The sequence below is a fragment of the Podarcis raffonei genome, chromosome 9 (assembly GCF_027172205.1).
Source record: "Podarcis raffonei isolate rPodRaf1 chromosome 9, rPodRaf1.pri, whole genome shotgun sequence".
Lineage (NCBI taxonomy): Eukaryota > Metazoa > Chordata > Lepidosauria > Squamata > Lacertidae > Podarcis > Podarcis raffonei.
In genome coordinates, this window is record NC_070610.1 from 25,497,874 (window position 1) to 25,520,601 (window position 22,728).

The 22,728-nt window shown below is 43.2% G+C and overlaps 1 protein-coding gene and 1 long non-coding RNA gene across 2 annotated transcripts in view; one reads left to right on the forward strand and one right to left on the reverse strand.

Moving 5' to 3' along the window:
* Nucleotides 1-468: 468 nt before the first annotated feature.
* Nucleotides 469-11,052, reverse strand: CHRNA9 (cholinergic receptor nicotinic alpha 9 subunit). Its single transcript, XM_053403025.1, has 5 exons — nucleotides 10,441-11,052; nucleotides 8,830-8,975; nucleotides 5,954-6,108; nucleotides 3,864-4,396; nucleotides 469-1,046 (listed from the first exon to the last, which is right to left on the reverse strand). The coding sequence occupies exons 1-5, from the start codon at nucleotides 10,496-10,498 to the stop codon at nucleotides 475-477; spliced, it is 1,464 nt and encodes a 487-aa protein (XP_053259000.1). The 5' UTR covers nucleotides 10,499-11,052; the 3' UTR covers nucleotides 469-474.
* Nucleotides 11,053-13,253: 2,201 nt separating this feature from the next.
* LOC128421430 (uncharacterized) overlaps nucleotides 13,254-22,728 on the forward strand; it is a 29,161-nt gene continuing 19,686 nt past the window's right edge. Inside the window, exons 1-2 of the long non-coding RNA XR_008332310.1 lie at nucleotides 13,254-13,781; nucleotides 21,205-21,377. This is a non-coding gene — a long non-coding RNA (uncharacterized LOC128421430). The remainder of the gene's footprint in view (nucleotides 13,782-21,204; nucleotides 21,378-22,728) is intronic.

A 22,728-nucleotide genomic window follows, 5' to 3' on the forward strand; every position in this document is an offset into this window, starting at 1 on the left:
ACTTGCACGAAACCGAGAGAGAATGAGAGATAGAAACTTGCACGAAACCATCTAACAAGCTCAGTGAAGGAGACAGACAGACAGACAGACAGGTACATATAGATATCAGCCTCCTTGATCCAGGTCTAAGACTCTGTCCTTGACCAAACTGGTTTTTGTTGGAGATAATTGGACTTCTATAGTTCCTTTCTTCCTTTCAGGAAATGTCCATCACAGTAGGGAAAACTATAAACATATGCACTTTTGTTCTGTACTCATTTACTTGGAAGGAAGTACCATGCAGTTTATTTCCAAGTCAGGTGTGATTCAGATTGCAGACCTTCATCCTGAAAGCACATGTTTGCCCCCATGTGGAATTGGAGAAGACTCGATAAGAATGAAGTTCTAGGGTTGGGGGAGACACGTCATCCACTTTCATCATGGGCAAAGCTCTTTTAATATAACATGGGGGCGCTTGAGGAATTGCATTTCTCCTTAAAGTGCTTTGCCAATGACCAAAACGCTCATGAAAAAGACCATGATGAAAAAGATCCACATGAAGAATCTGTCCATCACTTTGGCTACCTTCTTCCACTCCACTCCTTTGGCGTGGTTGGCTTTGTGGCGTCTCACGCAGCTAGCGATATATTCAATATTCTTGATCAGGATTCTGTAGCAGGAACAGCAACTAACAATATCCCTGGCATTTTCACCCGGGACTCCACTGCCGTCACAAACATCATCTGGGGGCTTCTTTTTGAGGTCACAGCTGCTGTGTTGGATCTTGGCAAGTGGCCTCCTCGTCCCTTCGTATCTGTCTTGGTCTTGTCGACAAGCGCTATTCGTCTTTTCCACCTTTGGGTCCCGCTCTTTGACACGTTGCAGACTTGTGCAGTTTTCGCCAACGTCATAAACGAAGAAGATCTTTGACATGTAGTCCAAGATGACCACCCTTGCCCACTGTGGGACAGGCTTGGCTCCTGATCCACAGTAATGGATATTCATTATAATGATGGTCAGTGCTGTGGATGCTGTGATCATTGTCATAGTAGCAATGTAATATTTACCTATGAGGTGAGGGGAAAAGACGGCTCAAATGCTTGAATTAAAGACAACAAGCAATCACGGGAGGAGTTCAACACTGCGCTGTTCTAAATGTTTATTGCTTATTTTATTACGTTTCTGTTCCTTTCCTCCAAGGAATTCAAAGTGGTATAAGGTCACAAAATCATAGAACTGTAGGACTGGAAGGGAACACAAGGGTCATCTAGTCCAACCCCCTGCAATACAGGAATCTTCACACAATGTGGGACTTGAAACCATGACCCTGAGCTATCCCAGGACATGGTTCCTTCTGTGGTAAAAAAAGGGTAAAAGGTAAAGGACCCCTGGACAGTTAAGTCCAGTCAAAGGCGACTATAGGGTTGCAGCACTCATCTTACTTTTCAGGCTGAGGGAGCTGGCGGGTGTCCACAGACAGCTTTCCAGGTCAGCAGGACCAAACTGCTTCTGGCATGACGGAACACCACGCCAAATGCCATTTACCTTCCTGCCACAGAGGTACCTATTTATCTACTTGCACTGGTGTGCTTTCGAACTGCTAGGTTGGCAGGAGCTGGAACAGAGCAACGGGAGCTCACCCCGTCGCAGGGATTCGAACCGCCGAACTTCTGATTGGCAAGTCCTTGGCTCTGTGGTTTAACCCACAGCACCAACTGCGTCCCCACTTAGTTGAATACCACCCTTTAATTACTAGCTAACAGGAACAGTGGTCAGGGATGATGGTAATTGTAGTCCCAAACATCTGGAGGGCCGGAGTTTGCCTATGCCTGCCCAAGAGGCTCAGCGGTTTAGACCACAGCATCACCCGCCACCCACTTTACCTTTCCTTCTGTGAAAGCATCTCTGCTGGCCCAACAAAACAAACTCCCCTCTCCTCCACATGAGTACTGTTCTAAGGGATCTCCTGACCCCGTCCCCAAAGGCACGTGGAGAGGGGAATGCCCCATTGTGCTAGCAGAAGTCCTTGTGTGGGCTTTCACTAGGAGGACCAGGTAGCTGAATCTGGCCCCGTATCAGAATGGTCCGTAGCAGAATCCAATGTTACGATCGTGTTCATGACAACCAGAGCTGGCAATGAATTTGGTGGACATCATTACAAGACGCGGGTGGCGCTGTGGGTTAAACCACTGAGCCTAGGACTTGCCGATCAGAAGGTCGGTGGTGCGAATCCCCGCGACGGGGTGAGCTCCCGTTGCTCGGTCCCTGCTCCTGCCCACCTAGCAGTTCGAAAGCACGTCAGAGTGCGAGTAGATAAATAGGTACCGCTCCAGCGGGAAGGTAAACGGCATTTCCGTGCGCTGCTCTGGTTCGCCAGAAGCGGCTTAGTCATGCTGACCACATGACCTGGAAGCTGTACGCCGGCTCCCTCGGCCAATAAAGCGAGATGAGCGCCGCAACCCTAGAGTCAGTCACGACTGGACCTAATGGTCAGGGGTCCCTTTACCTTTACCTTATTACAAGACATTAGCATCATTGAAAGGACCACATTTCCTTTTAAGTCTAGGGAATCTGTCCATATGTGAACTATAACTTGCACAAAAAAATGCCTTATGGCACCAAACAAAAGGGCTCTTCGTTCATCACTCTGTCTCCAAAAGTGGCCAGGTAGACCCTGTAGTTTTGTTTTCTACAAAATCAATATTGCCCTTCATCAATACTTCCAAAGCACTGTAAAGCAAGCTAAGACAAATAGCATACAACAAGCAACAGCACAGAGAGAGTCTTTGCCCAGAGTTGAATTTAATGTTGCACTATGACAATTGTCCTGTCTGGCAACGCTATGCGCCAGTCTGAGGGTTCTCCCAATCCTTCAGAGTAGATTTGGGTGAGGTGGGGGGCATTGCGAGGGAGATGGGGAAGTCCCAGTGCACTAATTTGAATCCTTGGGCCGACTTCCAGTAGCAGAACAACTTAGTTGACTCCAACCCCCAGTGCCTTAAAGGTACCTAGGTTGGCACCAGGCATTCTCCCCAGGGAAGGAATCACTACTTCATAGCCCTAAAGTTATCATTTCAGGATGCACCTTGGCAGTCAGACAAAGCACCACCAGCTCTGCAAGGCCAAACATAGGGGACCAGGAAGAAGGCAGGACTGAGTTTTATTTCTTATCCTATATCAGCTCAGATGCATCCTCTGCAGCCCCCTCCCCACAATGGCACATTGTAGCTGGACTTGTTGGGATAATTATCCCATTAAATACGAGATTGTTATTTTGCAATGCATTGTACCAAATGTTAGGATTGTGTCACGTTTGAGGAACTTAAAGAAATGCATAGCACAGACTAAATCTTGCTTAAAGTAGAACCATCAAAATCAATGGGACTTAAGCTACGTTTTGCCACATTCTATCCAATAAGGTGAAATGAATTGGATATGTAAGTTTATTTATTGTATGAAAGGTTCTTGACATCTTAGCCTAAAGACTACGTTTGGCTTTGAGTTGCAGCAAAGGAAGTGAGTTTGGTGTCATCACATACAGTGGTACCTTGGTTCTCGAACGGCTTAGTTGTCGAACAAATTGGCTCCCGAACGTCGCAAACCTGGAAGTAAGTGTTCTAGTTTGTGAACATTTTTCAGAAGCCGAACATCCGACGCAGCTTCCGCTTGAGTGCAGGAGGCTCCTGCAGCCAATCGGAAGGCGCGCCTTGGTTTTCGAACGGGTTCATGAGCCGAACAGACTCCTGGAATGGATTAAGTTCAAGAACCAAGGTACCACTTTATTCTGGAGGGGCTGGCTTGCTCCATAGCAGGCAACAACATCATCAAATAATGGACCCCTCACAGCTCAATTACATAAAAAGTATAAACGCTCAGATACCTACCGATCAAGGGCACATTTTCAGAAGGAGGCATGCTCTCCGCAACCATTAGCTGAAACACGGTCAGGGCAAGCAGAACAGTGACCCCCAGAGACACTTTTTCTCCAGAGTCTGCTGGGAGGTAGAATCCCAGTGGAGCCAGAAAAGATATCAACAGACAAGGAAGCAGCAGGTTAAATATATAGAAAGATGATTTCCTTTTCAAAATAAGGGTGAATGTAACATCTGGATAAGGCTCTGAGCAGCAGCCATAGGTTATCACATTCCTAACAGCCGGCATGCCGTGAATCTCCCACTCCACGTCTTCTATAAAGTCTGAGAGGTCGCCGCTGTCTAAAGAATTGAAAATATCTACCTGATTACCATTGTAGGTCCAAGAGCCAAAGGTTAGGTTGCACTCCTGGCTATCGAAGGGGAAGTAAGATACATCCACCACACATGAGCTTTTTGTTATAGCCGGTGAATCCCAAGTAATCTTGCCATCATGCCTCAATACAATGTTAGTGTTCACGGGCTCGGAAAAGTCATCATCAGCCCTAAAACAACAACAACAACAACAACACCATAAACACATATAAAACAATAAGTATATTCAGATAAATCACCTTGTCGCAGGGATTCGAACCGCCGACCTTCAGATCGGCAAGCCCAAGAGGCTCAGTGGTTTAGACCACAGCACCACCCTCCCATAACTCCCAGTACGTTTCCGAGCACAATTCAAAGTGTTGGTGTTGACCTTTAAAGCCCTAAACGGCCTTGGCCCAGTATACCTGAAGGAGCGTCTCCACCCCCATTGTTCTGCCCGGACGCTGAGGTCCAGCGCCAAGGGGCTTCTGGTGGTTCCCTCATTGCGAGAAGCAAAGCTATAGGGAACCAGGCAGAGGGCCTTCTCTGTAGTGGCGCCCGCCCTGTGGAACGCCCTCCCATCAGATGTCAAAGAGATAAACAACTACCTGACATTCAGAAGACATCTTAAGGCAGCCCTGTTTAGGGAAGTTTTTAACGTGTGACATCTTAGTGTATTTTTGGTCTTTGTGGAAACCGCCCAGAATGGCTGGGGAAACCCAGCCAGATGGCCGGGGTACAAATAATAAAATTATTATTATTATTATTATTATTATTATTATTATTATTATTATTACAGCACAAGACAGGCTCGAAGGGGATGGAAGCCACAAGCTCCCAGTTCACATCTCAGCTCACCTATAATTTTACTAAAGCAGGCTTCACACATCTGTGTAAAGTGCTTTTGAGCCTCTGTCCCACTGTGAGCTGCATGTGCGAAAGGCAGAACCACAGTTTTAAATGTGCTTAATAGCAGATTTTTAAATTGATTGAAGATGTATGAAGCTGATGTATGAAGCACCTGTGTCCCTTATCAACAACATACTGCCCACATAAAAGACAATATATACTTTAAAGGTGTTTAGAGTTTGAATACCTTCTGAATGACTTTACTCAAGAGTCAATATTGGAATGAAATGGCCAGTGTGTGAATTGTCATTGAGCTACCTTAACAAACAAATTCAAAACATGAAACGCCTGGCTGTCTGCCAGAGCATGAGAGAGCTTTTCCTTAGCACTTTTGAAACTGTGGCATTCAGACACCTTTCGGTATAGACACGTGCAATTTTCACATCCTTTTTCTTACGTAGATGAAAGAGAAAATATTCTACGTGTCCACAACCTACCCAGTGACTAGAGATGTCTGATGAAAGTAACACAAGTGTTGTGAAATAACCTAGATTTCCTGTCAAAGGAAACAAAAGCTTGGGGCAAGTGAAGATTTCATGAGTTGATCATTCAACCATATGAAAGGTGACCGTAGCTGGCTTGTTGGCCCTAAGCTCACAAGATCATTTGAAGCTAGAACTACTTTTTGCCGGACAATTTGTGTTTCCAAATGCCTGGCGGTCCCCTCTTCCCGACTGCAAAATGGATGCAATTTACAAAATCTATCACTTTCCCCAGGCAACTTCTCTCCGCAAGCTGGCCCCAGATCCTTCATTTTCCCCACCAATGAATAGATAAATAAGCATAGCGCTAGATTCTTGCTTGCACATTTGTAAGAAACCTTCCCAGGCCAGACTTACTTGTTATAAAGGACAATGTCCGGTCTCCATACCAGATTGCTGGGGATTCGGATAGAATCCAACCCATCATATTCATCCTTGTCCCACTTCAAATAGGCATCATACCACGTTTGTCGAATCCATAGGTAGGCGGTCAAAATTTGGTTTCTCTCATCCTGGAATATGACAGGAGACCTAAACTTAGGAACATAGGAAGCAGTCTTATACAGAATCAGACCATATATTGTCCACCCCAAGGGTGGGCAACCTGTGGCCCTCCAGGTATTTCTGGACTACAACTCCCATCATCCTTGACAACTGGCTATGCTAACTGAGGATGATGGGAGCTGAGAACCCAAAAACATGCAAGGAGCCATAGGTTGTGCTCCCGTGATAAACAGTATCTCAAAGTCCTGTCTGGAGATGTCCGGGATTAGCAATAGATATCGCTTATAACATAGATATGGAAGCGTAAGAATGATTGTGGAATATGGATATAAAATTTAGTGATGTATGGAAGTGAGAGCTGGACCATAAAGAAGGCTGATCACCAAAGAATTGATGCTTTTGAATTATGGTGCTGGAGGACACTCTTGAGAGTCCCATGGACTGCAAGAAGATCAAACCTCTCCATTCTTAAGGAAATCAGCCCTGAGTGCTCACTGGAAGGACAGATCCTGAAGCTGAGGCTCCAATACTTTGGCCACCTCATGAGAAGGGAAGACTCCCTGGAAAAGACCCTGATGTTGGGAAAGATGGAGGGCACAAGGAGAAGGGGACGACAGAGGACGAGATGGTTGGACAGTGTTCTCGAAGCTATGAACATGAGTTTGACCAAACTGCGGGAGGCAGTGGAAGACAGGAGTGCCTGGTGTGCTCTGGTCCATGTGGTCACGAAGAGTCGGACACGACTAAACAACAACAACAAATGGTTTAAGAGAAAATTATATGAAAATGATATATCAATGGTGTATCTAACTCCAAGCAAACTGGCAAAAATGTATAAATCTAAATCAAACCAATGCTGGAAATGTAAAGAGAAAGAAGGTTCTTTTTATCATATGTGGTAGTCTTGTAGTAAGGTTAAAGTTTATTGGGAAATGATACATAATGAGTTGAAAAGGATGTTCAAAATAACTTTTATAAAAACAACAACCCAGAAGCTTTTATTTGGGGAAATATAGGGACAGAACTACCTAAATTATATAGAAATTGATTGATGTATGCTAGTACAGCAGCAAGAATGTTACTTGTCCCAAAGCGGAAAGAAGCAGAAGTCCCAGAAAAAGAAGAACGGATACAAAAACTTATGGATTATGCAGAAATGGTGAAACTTACCGGAAGAAAAAGAAATCAAGATAACAAACGTTTTATAAAAGAAGGGAAATTGCTTATTGAATATTTACAGATAAATTGTAAACAGATAAGAACATTGGCAGGATGAATGTAATAATGTGCAGTTTTATAAGAGTATATATTTACAGCTGATAAATAAATGAGCAAGTTAAATGAACTGGACATGCAGAAGATATAAATAATAATAATTTGAAGAACCGCAGAAGGAGGGGGAAGGAAGACAAAATTTGGAAATGTTAAGTTGATTGTAAAACAACAAAATGTGTAAAATTGAAAAATATAAATAAAAAACTAATAAAAAAGGAGATGTCCAGAATTAAACCTGGGACATTTTGCATGTGCTTTGACAATGAGCTAAAGCTTCTCGCACGAACATGTCTGCAAGTCAACACATCAAGAAGGTTATTTTGGAACATGCTGTAGATCTAAAAGTGAATGTACTGCTCTGTGGCAACACACAGAGCTGATTCACAGAATAGTTGACATAGTTAGAACCTCGGTGACATAATTATAGATTGTGCTTTCTTTGTCACATCATGATGGCAGTTTTCCATCATGCATCGACACAGTGGGTGGCTGCAGCAGTCCTAGTTTCCTGGAATTATTAAAATATGCATCTGCAAAGACCTTTGTGGTCTGCTTACATTTTTTGGTGTTCATAAAAACAGAGCTCAGCAGTATCTTCAGTCATATATATTGCTTTGCTTAAGTTAGATTTTGCTTTTTGTTTAGGGCTGCAACTGGGGTGAGGATGATAGGAGTTGTGGTTTAAAACATCCGAAAGGGACCAGGTTGGCAAAATTTGGGCTAGGTTTACTGAGCCCCCCTGACACACTGATTTCAACAGGATGTAGGCATGACTAACTGAGACAGAAGGGAAGGAGTTCCACAATCTGCCCCACCGATATAATTAGAATACCCATATTCTTCTCAGATTGCACCCCAAGGAAGGAATATGGGGCAAACGGGGCAGAGAGAATCCTCTTTAGATTGTGATCAACATATATTTCTGTGTTGGCCTGATATAATCACGTAACAAAAAACAGTAACTCACTTGTAGCTCAACTACTGCTTTTTATCTTAAGGAGTGTCTTAATTGTCTACATGGGGAAATGAAAACTGGAGTGCATTACTAACATTGATACAGGAATTTTTTTTATTCTATTTCTTAGACACCCTTTGTCATAAGGCTTCAGGGCAGGGGTTATAACAATAGTATGTATGTTCAATTATGATTAAAAAAAACAAATAAAGTATTGCAGTTAGACCCATAAACTAGGCAGCTCAAGGATGATATGCGCGTTACAGATCCTAACAAAATCCAATGTAAGTTTCAGCCTGTAATTCCCTTTTAGTGAGTCAGAGAAGGAACCATGGGATTTTAGCAAAAAAAAAAAGAGAATCAAGCCATATCACAGTACTTCCTTCAAGTACGTAGAAGCAGCGAGATAAAAACAAAAGTCCTTAAGCCTCTGCAATTCAAAATTGACAGACAAGATCAGGGGCTTTCCATCTGTAGAATATAGACCTCTTTTACTTACCATATCCTTTATTTGGGAGAGAGTGATCTGAAGAGTGACATTCAGTACGCTGTCGGTATCTTCCACTGGTCTGAGAGCATTTGAATAGTCTTCAAAGAGCTCATTAAAGAGCATTTGAGCATATTTCCCTTGTGCTGCCTTAGCAACTGTAAAAAACAGAGATATTCAATTTTACATCGTCCATTGTAAACTTATTTGGCTTCTGACTTCCAGAGCCACACGAGCCGATTTTGATATTTGCAGTAGTATATTATACATTTTTAAAGGCAAGGTTGGTTGATGGGGATAGTTTGTTAAGAACTTGGTGGCATGTCTACAATAGAAATGTAAAACAGCTGCAAGTCAAGGGACCCTGGAAATTGTAGTTCAATAACGGGGCTGGGATTGCTAAAAAAGAATTCTTCGCACCTCCCACAAATTCAGTTCCCAGAGTTCTTTAAAAGGAAACCATGGAGGTTAAACTTCAGGTGCTAAAACTCTGTCCTATCCCTGTTTCTTTCCATGAGACTACGCTGCCATGTAGTGGCACCTTCCTAGTTTCCTAGAATTATTAAAATATGCATTTGCATCTCTGCATACTGAAATTGTTGAGAGTCTGTAGCAGGGTTGCCATATTCCAACCGTAACCCCGTTTCTCTCTCTCTCTCTCTCTAAATATATATACAGTGCTTTTTTCTGGAGGGAAGCAGGAGTATGCATACCCCTAAACATTTTGTGAATCTAAGTTTGGCCTCATTGAGGGGCAGTAATTCAATACGAGTAGTAAAATGAGAGTACCCCTAAACATTTTTTTTAGAAAAAAGTGTTGTGTGTGTGTGTAATTTTCTGTTTTGCAATTTAGAATATTCATTTAGACAACTTTAAAATATCAGTGACCTTCCCTTCTTCTCTTTCCTTGGTTCATTCTGTATAGCATAAATCCCTGCATATTTTATATAAACTAAACCATTCAGTATTCCACTGTTACATCCATCAAAACTTATTTACACTGTTGAATTTATCTTACTGCTGCCAATGTTTTCAGGTGTATACAATTTCCCATTATATTCAATAAACATTTTCCAATCTTCTTTAAACGAATGTTCTTCTTGTTCTCTTATTCTATAAGTTGGATCTGCAAGCTGCGAATATTCCTTCAGTTTAAGATGTCATTCTTCTTTGATTAGGACGTCTCCCGTTTTTCCATTTTGGGGCTAACAAAACACAGGCCGCTGTAGTGGCATACATAAATAACCTCTTCTGACACCTGAGAATTTCAGTCTGAATTGTTCCCAACGAAAAGGACTCTGGTTGTTGTTGGGTTTTTTTTTTTTGAAAGGGGCTTTTAAACATTTTTTTCCAATTCGTTATAAATTATTTCCCAATACTTTTTTACACTTTTACAGGTCCACCACATATAAAAGAACGTTCCCTCCACCTCATTAATAACCCTGTTTCTTTCCATGAGACTACGCTGCCATGTAGTAGCAGCCTCCTAGTTTCCTAGAATTATTAAAATTATGCATCTGCATCTCTGCATACTGAAATTGTTGAGAGTCTGTGGCAGGGTTGCCATATTTCAACCCTAACACCCTCCTTCATGCCTCCCTGCTATGGAAAAAAGTCTCTTACCATGAAGCATTCCCACTGCAAAAACCAGGGAGAGGCAAAAGGCAAAGCTGAGCTTCATTGTGGAGAAGCTTTGCTCCTCTGGCTGTAGACAAAAGTATATATCCCAAGCCGTTCTCTAGGTGAAAACATTCATTCCCAGGGCAACCCCACACGAAGAGCAGAAAAGCAATAGACGCTGCCGTACTTCTTCCCGCTTCTTCCCACAGCTATAGTCAGGGTGGCATCGTCCTCTAGAGCTCCAACGATCATCAGTCACCCTCTGTTTTCTCATGGCCCTTACAGATCTGGTAACCTGAGAATGACGTGCCGGGTGACGAGGTGAAGGGATATCACCACGAAACTATTCCGCCAGAACTCCTCTAAGTCCTCACTGCTCACATTTCTTCTCTGCAAATAAAACCACAAAAGTAAGAATCAGCACCAGCTCTGTTCCCACCTATTTTCCGTCTATCGCCTGCCTCCACGCATACAGCTGCCCGAGAGATTCTGCCTCTGGAAAAGGATGCTGAGCATTGGGGCTCCGTTGTTATATTTTCATATTTGCAAGCCAATATATAATTTCTACAATATTTTTCCTAGGGAGTATCCCCCACCATGACCTGTGTCACTGATTTACTGACCATACTGACAAGGGCAACATATTGGTGTGTAAAGGTTGTTGAGCACTGTTTTTTTTTTGCAAAGTTGTTGTGCTTATATTTATAAAATAAGGATAAACTTTTGTCTAAAATGTGTAATTTTGTACTAGAATGGGAAACAAAAGATGAGCTTGTTAAAGCTCCAGTGACACACTCAGCAATAGATATAAAACTCTGGGAAAGTGACCTGAAATTTACTGCATGTTATTCATGGAAAGAGAATTATTCGAAAATGATTCATAAATGGTACTTAACTCCGAGTAGGTTGGCTAAGATTTATAAAAGAGAATCAGATATGTGTTGGAAGTGTAAAGAAGCTGAGGGAATGTTTTTTCTTATGTGGGGGACATGTAAAAAGGTAAAAGTGTATTGGGAAATGATTTATAATGAATGGGGGCGGGGGCGGGAATGTTTAAAACTACTTTCCCCCAAAAAAGAATCCTTTTTGTTGGGGATAACCCAGACTGAAATTCCTAGGTGTCAGAGTATGTTATTTATGTATGCATAATGCATAAATGATCTATGGGAAATCTATATAAGTGCCGTACATCCATATTTTATGAGCGAAACGCATCTGTTTTTAAATCAGGCCACTACCCACATTGCTGTTGTGTTGTTGTTTAGTCATTTAATCGTGTCTGACTCTTCATGACCCCATGGACCAGAGCACGCCAGGCACTCCTGTCTTCCACTGCCTCCTGCAGTTTGGTCAAATTCATGCTGGTAGCTTCGAGAACACTGTCCAACCATCTCGTCCTCTGTCATCCCCTTCTCCTTTCCCAACATCAGGGTCTTTTCCAGGGAGTCTTCTCTTCTCATGAGGTGGCCAAAGTATTGGAGCCTCAGCTTCAGGATCTGTCCTTCCAGTGAGCACTCAGGGCTGATTTCCCTAAGAATGGATAGGTTTGATCTTTTTGCAGTCCATGGGACTCTCAAGAGTCTCCTCCAGCACCATAATTCAAAAGCATCAATTCTTTGGAAATCAGCCTTCTTTATGGTGCAGCTTTCACTTCCACACATCACTACTGGGAAAACCATAGCTTTAACTATACGGACCTTTGTTGGCAAGGTGATGTCTCTACTTCTTAAGATGCTGTCAAGTTTATGAGGCCACACATTATGAGGCCACAAATACATATCTGACACCATGTCTATTCACAAAATGTTTAGGTGTATGCATACCCCTGCGTACCCCCCAGAAAAAGCACTGTACTTATGTATGTTTGTTAACTTGTGCAATTACCAACATTTATCCTATATTTGAGACCTTAGAATTCCTATAACAATAGAAACAGGGACAAACGGTTAAAAGCGACCTGTCTTGCATTTGGGGCCTAGTTTGTAGCGCAAACCATCCTTTGGTAAATATTTCTCTTGGAAGCGCAGAATCTAGCAGCAGAGCATGCAACATTTGGGTTTTTTCATCTTGAAGCAGCAGGGAGGTATAAAGCGCTTCTGTGGATCGTCGGAACCGATTGTGTACTACCTCACAGGGTCGTTGTTGCAAGGCGGTGCCGAGCTCCTCGCAGGAAGGAAGGGATACCGATGGGAAACATCAAGAAAGACCAGCAAGAAGTTGTTATCTGCATTTCCTGTTGTGGGACAGAGATGCTTACCAGGTGAGTTACTGATGCTTACCTGTTCGCAGGAGGAGGATGGAGCACCTGACCCATCAGGAGGTTAACTACTACTGTCCATGTTATGTACTGAAGTTCTCTCCCTGGGCCTACAGGGGAATACTGTAGATAGTTATGCAAATGAAGGATCGAAAGTGACGTTCAGTGATTGGATAGTTTGTATGCAAATGAAGGATCGAAAGTGATGTTCAGTGATTGGATAGTTTTAGAAAGTTGCTACAGTAACGCTGTACTGGAGCTCTATATAAGCAGGCTGACTGAGCCCTTCAGTTCAGTTCTGTTGTGGCCTCTGAATAAACAAGAGCCGTTTGAAGAATCGCTGTGTCGTCTGATATGTTCACCCACAACTTAACAGTCCACTACTGCTGGATTTTGATATGCTTTTAGGTGTACATTTAAGTAAGGCGGTCATAAAGATCTCCAGGCTGTGTGTTCGCAAATGAATGAATAAGTAAATGAATAAATAAAATTTAATGTCCTGGGAAATCCGGACGTATGGTTCTCCGCTCGCCACTCTCAGAAACAGCAAGGGCAAGGGAAGCGGCAGAGGAAAGGGTTAAAACAAAGCGCCGCCTCCATCCAACCAACCGGCTCGCCAGCACCCGGCACGTCACCACCACCACCAAGCGCAGGCGCGGAAGGGCAGGCTCTGTGACATCACGCGCCGCACTCTCCCACGCAGGAGACGGGTGGGGGGGGTGTGCGCCGCCGCAAGGCTTCCAGCCAGAAAGCCGCCGAGCTTCTCGAGCTTTTGCTGCGCATGCGCCCACGCTGCCGTCGCCCCTCGAGTTCGCTTGGCGGAGGGGGGAAACCCACCTCTCCGCGCGTGCGCAAAATCTTCCTGCGCATGCGGGGAAAGGGGAAGCGGAGAATTCCGCGCGCGCGCGCTGTTCGAGGGAGCGCGAAGGATATTGGATTTCGTTTTATTGACTTGTGCTGCCTCAAATGGGAAGGCTGAGTCGCTGCGCCTCCACAGAAAATGTATGTACTGAGGTGGAGGAAAGCTGAGCTATGAAACTCCTTGCCACAAGTAAAACAGTGGCGAAGAATGTAGCCCTTTCCAAAGGTTGATTTGATGATGATGATTATAATTATAATTTATTTATACCCCCCCCCCCGAATATGGCTGGGTTGCCCCAGCCACTCTGAGCTGCTTACAACACACATTAATATAAATAACATAATAATAAAACAATATATACACACACATATATACACAGAATGGTAAAATGTGTGTGTGTGTGTATATGTGTAATTTATATATTAGATAAAAATAATAAAATAATAAAGCATCAGACATTAATATTAATAATTAGATCCTATGTTAAAAGTCACAATACCTGTAAAATAAACAATGATCAAGATCAAATAAAGCACTATTCTAGGGCTGCCATACATCCTGATTTTCCAGAATTATGTCCTGGAATTCACCTCAGAAAATGCAAACTTCACAGGTACTTAATATTAAATGTAAGAGGCCTGGGTGGATCAATTCCCTCTGTCTTCCATGTACAGTGGTACCTCCGGTTATGAACTTAATTCATTCCGGTGGTCCATTCTTAACCTGAAACCGTTCTTAACCTGAGGCGTGCTTTCACTAATGGGGCCTCCCGCTGCCGTCACGCCGCCAGCACACGACTTCCGCTCGCATCCCGGGGCAAAGTTCACTACCAGGAGACCTACTTCTGGGTTAGCGGAGCTCGTTACCCAAACTGTTCGTAAGGAGGACGGTACGTAACCTGAGGTTCCACTGTACATTTTGGGCAGGGCAGAAGTTGTTTTCTGTCACCATGCAAATAGCATGCGGACTGAGCCAGCAGAGCTCCTATGCTCAGAAACCGGGTAGCCCAAATGCCTTCTATTCTAATAAAATACAATGATGATGCATTTATTGTTGGAAAACCATGGAAGTCTCCAAAAGGTGAGAAATAAAACTTGGCACAGGGTTACGATGATACACTGCAAACTCAAAGCACTGGATTTTTCATATAGACCTCAAACGTAGTTCAGTCTAGTGCAAAAGCAGCAGGTTGGTGAATGTGATGGTTCATACACTAACGGAAATAGTCTAACCACAGAGATGTTTTTCTTTCTATGCCGGAAACACCTGCTTATAAAAGAAAAGAAAAAAACACAGTTCAGTCAAACTCTGCAGAAAAGAAACAGAATAATCCTCCTCCTGCAAATTTCTTTAAAATTAGATTGAATCTGCATGGTTGATTTCAACCAGAATCCCCTAACTGAAATGTTTCACACATGGGGGAAACAGAAGCCGTCTTATTCATAGGCAAGCATGTTTGTTGTTTCACATGTAGCACAGTCCTTTAAAACTTGACTTATTCCTAAATAAGACTGCAATGGGTAGACACTAGAAAAACTTGCACTAATAAGAGCGATAAACACCCATACACAATAAACAGCCATATGGAAGCATCCATCATTAGAAAGTGCTGCTGCTGCTGCTGCTGTTAGTCACCAGTCTGTTACCCATCTGACTGGGTTACCCCAGCCACTCTGGGTAGCTCCCAACCAAATATTAAAAACAACAAAGCATCAACCATTAAGAATTTCCCTGTACTGCTTTCAGATGTCTTCTAAAAGTCATAAAGTTATTTATCTGTTTGACATCTGATGGAGGGCGTTCCACAGGGTGGGTGCCACTACTGTGAAGGCCCCCTGCCTGGTTCCCTAGAACTTCACTTCTTGCAGGGAGGGAACCACCAGACGGCCCTTGGAGCTGGACCTCAGTGTCTGGGCTGAATGATGGGGGTGGAGACGCTGCTTCACATATACTGGGCTGAGGGCATTTAGAGCTTTAAAGGTCAGCACCAACACTTCGAATTGTGCTTGGAAACGTACTGGGAGCCAATCTAGATACTTTGGGACCAGTGTTGTGGTCCTGGCGACTGCTCCCAGTCACCAGTCTAGCTGCCACATTCTGGATTAGTTGTCGTTTCTGAGACACCTTCAAAGGTAGCTCCACATAGAGCGCATTACAGTAGTCCAAGCAGGAGATAACCAGAGCATGTACCACTCTGGTGAGAAAATACGCAGGCAGGTAGGGTCTCAGCTGGCGTACCAGGTGGAGCTTGTAGATTGCTGCCCTGGATGCAGGAGTAACCCATGAAAGCTGTGAGTCTATGATGACTCCCTGGTCTCCCTGTGCACCTGGTCCCTTAGGGGCACGGTTACCCCATTCATGACCAGGGAATCCCTCATACCTGCCTGCCCCCTTTCCCCCAGAAACGGTACCTCTGTTCTGTTTGGATTCAATCCATGATCCACCATCCATCCTCCAACTGCATCCAGACACTCACAGAGGATGTTCAACATTCTCACTGGTTCTGATTTAAACAAGAGGTAAAGCTGGGTATCATTCGCATACTGATGAACACCCAGCCCAAACCCCTTGATGATCTCTCCCAGCGGCTGCATGTAGATGTTGAAAAGCATGGAGGGGAGGACGGAACCCTGAGGCACCCCACAAGTGAGAGCTCAGGGGTCTGAACCCCCAACCCCCAACATCACCTTCTGGACACGGCCCAGGAGGAAGGAGCGGAACCACAGTATAACAGTGCCCCTAGCTCCCCTAGACAGTCCCAACAAAAGAAGAATGGATACAAAAACTTTCGGAATACACAGAAATAGTGAAACATAGCAGAGAAATAAATCAAGATAACAAACTTTTTTTAAAGAATGGAAATGGTTTGTTGAATATTTACAAACAAACTGTAAACAGATAAGAACATTGGTGGGATTATTGTAATAACCTGCAGTTTTATAAGAGTATACATTTAAAGTAGATGAATAAAGGATTAAGTTAAGTTAATTTGGAATATACAGAAAATCTAAAAAATAAATTTAAGGAACCGCAAAAAGAGGGGGAAGGAAGTCGAGTTTTGAAATGTTAAAAGCATTGTAAAATTATTGAAATGTATAAAATTGAAAATCATAAATAAATATTAATTTTTTAAAAAAATATATTTATTCAAATTTTCAAAAAAATAAATAAAAGAAAAACAGAAAAGAAAAAAGAGAGAAGAAAGAAAAAGAAAAAGCAACAGTTGAAAAAGTTTACATTACTTGCTTTCCATACCCAATTTCCTTGACTTCCCCACACCTGCCCTTCTTGTATTCCAATTCCAATTTTTAGCTCAGCAAGTTTTTGTCCCCACACTTTACCTTGTTTCCTCTGGTTCATTTTAATTAACCAATTTTAACTTATAAACCTCAATCTTTATATTTCAAAACTTATTCTTAAAATACTTTTCCTAAATTCACCCCATCAATTTAATTAACCCATTTTAACTTAAAAACCTCAATCTTTATACATCAACCCTTATTCTTAACAATCTTTTTCTAAGGTCGGCCCCAAATCCTTTCCCCAAAATCCCCATTTTTATGTTAGTGGCAAAACCAACTTAATTAAAACAAAATATATTTGTACACCCTTTGGATTCCCGAAGCCCTACCACCCCCTTTCCCAGTTTCGAACCCCAACCAAAGTCCATCAGTCCAACTGCAATCAGCCTGGCGACCTCACGTCCGAGGCACTTAACTCTCTCTCAATTTCTCTCTGCCGGTTTTTTTGATAGTCCTTTATTTTAAATTCCAAATCTCGAAGAAGCTCTGTTCCAATAAGATCCATATTTCTTCCAGCCAGACCTCTATATTTAACAATGGAGCCAAGATCTTGTTTCTTACTTCTCATAAGTCCAAATGTCCCAAAGGCTCCAAATTCCACATTAGCCAAATTTGTATTCCATATGTCTTCAGATCCCCATATGAGGAGATCTCTCCAATTTCCATTCTTCACTTCCAACCAAGTTTTCATCATCCTGTTCTTATTTTCTTTTGTGTCTAACTTAACAGGCCTCTGGCTCTCCTTAATCGTCTGCAACATCACAGCACCTCCTTCTTTTTCCTTCAGATCCTCATGTTCCTCTTTAAACACATCCTCAAATGACTCAAATTCTTTCTCTTGTTTGGCTGTAAGGATTTTTAGATCAACAACAACACTTCCCTGTTCATCTGCAGGAACTTGAATCATATCCCTTCCAGGCTCAGCAACTTTATTTACTGTTCCCTTCATTATTGTGACATTCACAGTCAAAACATCTGTCTGTTCCTGCAGTTTTCCCAGGAGAGAAAAGGTCTTTTCCAGTTCAGCCAGTATTTTTCCACTTACAGCCATTTTTGTAATGTCCTGAACCCCCTCTAGAGGGATTCTAGTTACTTAATGTCTTCCAATTCCCACCCAAAAGCCAAGTTAACCTTTTCTTCTTTATTTTAACAATTTGTTGCCAAATTGTAGCAAATATAACCAGCAAAGTCAGCAAAAACAGAGTTTCCCTTTTCTTCCAACTTTGACAGCTAGTTTGACAGCTGTCAAAATCTTTATACCTCTTCCGCAGGCTCTCTCACCGATCGCTCCTGGGTCTTGGGGGAGGGGTGAATTCCGTTCTCAATGTTAGCTCTTATCCTCCAGCACAATCACTTAAATTGCCCCAACGTAAAGTTAATTGCTTTTCTCCACAAAAAAGAAAGGTATTCTCACAACCTTAGTAATAAAATCCTTGCTTTACGATGTTTACAAGGCGGGTAGGCGGACTTCCTTTTAACACCTTGCCCGTTCGTGCCTAATTCCCAAAGATAAAATTTCCCTTTTAAGTCCAATTACCGTGTTACTCACGGGTCGTTACTTTTAATCCAAATGTTCAAAGGAAGAAGTTAGCGCTCTCCGTCCATGGCATGCGGCTTCACTCAGCAGGGGAAGCAGTTGAACTCACAGCACCACGCCGCTCTCCGTTCCCCGTTCCAAAGCCTTTAAAAAGGCTCCTTTGCGGGTCGGGGGGGCGCAAATGGTGCCCGCCGAGTCACCAGGTCCACAGGTTTCAGCGCCTGTGGTTTCTAAGGGTCCCCGCGTCGCCGCCGCGGCAGAACCCAACCCCTGTTGAGCCGATTCCCTCCGGAGCTCGGAGGGAATCTGCCATTAGACGATGGCGCCAACCCGGAAGTCAAAATCATAAATAAATATTAAAAAGAAAAGAAAAGAAGGATACCATGGTTGATGGTATCAAAAGCCGCTGATTTCCACCTCTGTCCCTAGCCTGCCAAAGATCATTGACCATTACGACCAAGGTGGTTTCAGTCCCATGATGATGCCTGAATCCCAACTGAAAAGGATCCAAATGGTCCACATCCTCCAGATGTGCCTGGAATTGTTCAGTGACCACCCTGCTCATTCACCTTCCCTGGGAATGGGAGATTTGACACCCACTGGTGCCTTCCAGCCCACTGTTTGAGAAACACTCCTGTAAGTCATTTTAGGTGGTTCACTTTTATGGAAGTCACATTGCTTATTGGTTTATGTCAAGTATCCTACCCCCTCCCCATCAAACATAAATTCTCATCTTTAGGTGGTAGAATATAGTTTATCTCCAATTATAATCTCAAGGATGGCTACATTTGGCATTTGCAAACCAATATTATAGGTCCATTGGGAAAAATCCAACAGCCACAGCAGGATTTTGTTAGGGTCAACCAAAATGTCAAAATGAGATGAGCAATCTTTCAGATTACTCAGAGCTTTATCAAAACTCGGGAAGTGTGGGGGAGAGAGCAAGATAGGCTTGATGGAAAGCCCCTAAGTCAGTTTTGAGAGAGAAAGAGAAAGCAGAAGGAATTGTGTTGACTTAGAATAGCCTCTGCTAGGTGCTAAACTTAAAGTTTTGGGTTGTCACATGCATGCTTGCATGCAAATAGCTACATAGCCTTTAATAGCTACATAGCGGGCAGAACCCAATAGATAGAGATTTTCCTATGCCAACACTCAAACCATGATAAACTTCACCTATTCTTTTAAAAAATGAATTGAGTGTTCAACATAAACTGTGTAATAGGCAGATTATTATTATTTTTTAAAAAGCTTCACCTAGGAATTTCTGCCCATGTTCTACTTATGCTGAATGAGCAATTCTTTATGTAAAAAGTGACAATCCTGTTTAGCTTTGCTATAATTTTTCTAGTAGAGCTCTTTTGAGAGTGGATAAAAACCCTAATTCACTAGTTTGTAGAAATGCGGCAACTGCATTGTCTTAACTTGTTGAATTTCTGTTATGCATTTGATAAAAATATGGAAACTGGGGAGCAGTCCTCAGAAATTGCTAGACCTAGACCTAGAGGGCACAATTGTCATTCTGTTGTTTTGCACTTAAAAACTAGATAAGAATGAGGTAATCTCCTGCTTCTTTGATTTTATTACAGTACCTGCTGTTGCTCTTAAAAGGATTATAGTTAAAAGGCTGCCCTTTAGCTATTATACCTGCTCTGCTGTTGCCCTGATAAAAAGATGTTTGAGATAAAGCCAAAACCTCCAGATGTTGCAATTCTTCCTTAAGAGTGAGTTGCACCAACTGCTTGATCATTTTGATTGGCCATTTCTGAAACTTTCCCAACTCTAGAATAGCCTTTTGAGATTTGAGCAAAACTTTATCCAGCATAGAGAAGCAAAAACAGCCCATTTTATTTTGAAGAAAGGGAGTATGTTCTCTACCTCAATTTGCCTACCCCTTTGTTTCTGGGGGGTCTTCCTAAAATAAGGTCAACAACTTTCGGGGTGACCTGGTTTTTGCAGTACCATCCCTGCACAATTTAAACCGTTTCTGAAAAGACTCATCTTTTCTCAGCCACTTTTATGGAGTGATTCTGGCTGGAGTTTCATTTGAGTACAAAAACTATAGTGCATTTTTTAAACAACAAGAACCAAGTTGTATTATGTTTTCTTTGTTACACTAGGCCAAATGTGGTTTATGGACTGGCTAATTTAAGTGTTTTAAAAGTAGCAAAATTGGTGTCTTGAAATTACAGCCGCTGTGGTCTAGACGACTTTAAGTTAAGGAAATCATAGGTGTGAGCCCTACTCGTTTTGAAAAACTTTCATTAGGTGGCTAGTTGGCTGCAGGGGCAAAGCCATCTTAAATAGGGCTGCCATATGTCCAGACGTTACCGGGATTTCAAAGGCGGAATTGAAGTCCAGGGGGAATTTCCAAAAGGTGGTTCTTTGTCCTGGATCTTAGGCAAGCATGGTTGTTGTTGTTTTTTTAGTTGTTTTTTTAAAGCTAATCAATTTTGGGGTCTTCCTAAAAGAAGCTAAACAACTTTTGGGGTCTCCTGGTTTTTTACTTTTTGAAATATTGCTTGCCCATTCTGCCTAGTGATTGGCTGAAGTAAGGACTCTTCGTACCTTTCAGCTGCACCCCTTACCTGCACATACTGCTACCTGAGACTGCCGGCAAAGATTCAGCCCCAGCTAATGTTTCCAGTGGGCAGGGATGACAGCTGCTTTAGTCCATTGGCTGCTGGAAGTTCACTGGTTCCTCTTCATCCAGGAGAGAGTGTTTCAGTGTCCTCAAGACACAGCACACAGTGGTGGCAAATACATTTCTCACAGAGCCATACTAATGAATGTTGCCTTTCCTGTTTTCCAGGTTAGAAGCGGCTACTCAGGTCAGTGCCGCTGTACGAGAAAAAAGTATTATTTAAAAGAATCCCTGCGCAAAAGGATTTGCAAAAGAGAGGATGCGTCGAATGTAGGGTTGGAAATGATCTCAAGAGTCTCTTCTAAACCTCTGCAATGCAGGAATCTCAACTATAAAAAAAGGTAAAGGACCCCTGGATGGTTCAGTCCAGTCAAAGGCTACTACAAGGTTGCGATGCTCATCTCGCTTTTTTTTAAAAAAGAAATTATTATTTATATGCTGCCCATCTTGCTGTGTTTCCCCAGCCACTCTGGGCGGCTCCCAACAAAATATTAAAAACACAAGAAACCATCAAACATTAAAAACTTCTCTAAACAGGGCTCCCTTCAGATGTCTTCTAAAAGTCAGGTAGTTGTTTATTTCCTCGACATCTGATGGGAGGCCGTTCCACAGGGTGGGCGCAACCACCGAGAAAGCCCTCTGCCTGGTTCCCTGTAACCTCACTTTTCACAGTGAGGGAACCGCCAGAAGGCCCTCGGAGCTGGACCTCAGTGGGTGGGGGTAGAGCTGAACGATGGGGGTGGAGACGCTCCTTCAGATATACTGGGCTGTTCACGGGGCAGTGCTGGATTAAAGCCTGTGGAGGCCCCTTGGTGGTCAAAATCTGGGCGGGGGGCAGGCCTTGTGCGCACGCTGGAATAACATTGAACTAAGAAAGCTTGATTGTCATTTTCTTTCAAGATCAAATCAATATTATTTTGATCCACTGTTGTGGAACCCCTAAAAAGTGTGGAGCCCATAAACCAGTGCCTACTTTGCCTGTTTGGTAATCCAGCCCGGCCCGTTTGGCTGCAGAAGAGAGAGAAAACGGAAGTTGAGGGACGCCTCCTGATGTGCTGCAGCTGTTCCCCACAATGAAATGGAAGGCTCAACATTTGTCAGGTGCTTTTGGATGCTCAGCAGCCCTGTGTGGTTACAACAACCCTGTAAAGTAGGCTGGTGCTATGTGCCCCCCAAATTGCAGCTGAATCCCTCACAGATTGGCACCCAACCTCTGCTTAAAAGCCTCCAAGGAAGGAGAGTCCACCACTATCCCAGAGAGTCTTACCACCAGAAAGTTCTTCCTAATGTTTAGTCTGAATCTCCTCTCCTGCCCTCCCCTCTGGAGTAGCAGAAAGCAAGCTTGCTCCCTCTTGCAGCCCTCAGATATTGGAAGATGGCTCTCCTCTCTCCTCTCAGCCTCCTCTTCTCCAGGCTAAAAATACCTAGCTGCTTCAACCGTTCCTCACGAGGCTTGGTTCCAACTGCCTCAACCGTTCCTCACGAGGCTTGGTTCCAACTGCCTCAACCGTTCCTCATGAGGCTTGGTTTCCAGACCCTTCATCATCCTGGTCGCGCTCCTCTGCTCACCTTCAAGCTGCTCAGTATCCTTCTTCCACTAGCCTGCAGTGACTGGCAGCAGCTCTCCAGGGTTTTGGATGGGGGGGACGTTCCCAGCCCACCCCAGATATGCTGCCCAGGACAGAAGAGCTA

Excerpts from the sequence above, each read along its gene's own strand:
- CHRNA9 (XM_053403025.1), bottom strand. The coding sequence starts at position 10,498 with ATGAAGCTCAGCTTTGCCTTTTGCCTCTCCCTGGTTTTTGCAGTGGGA. Across the intron at positions 8,976-10,440 it reads TGCAGTGGGAATGCTTCATG|TTGCTAAGGCAGCACAAGGG; the intron begins GTAAGAGACTTT and ends TGTTTTTTACAG. Across the intron at positions 1,047-3,863 it reads TGAAAATGTGCCCTTGATCG|GTAAATATTACATTGCTACT; the intron begins GTAGGTATCTGA and ends CTCACCTCATAG.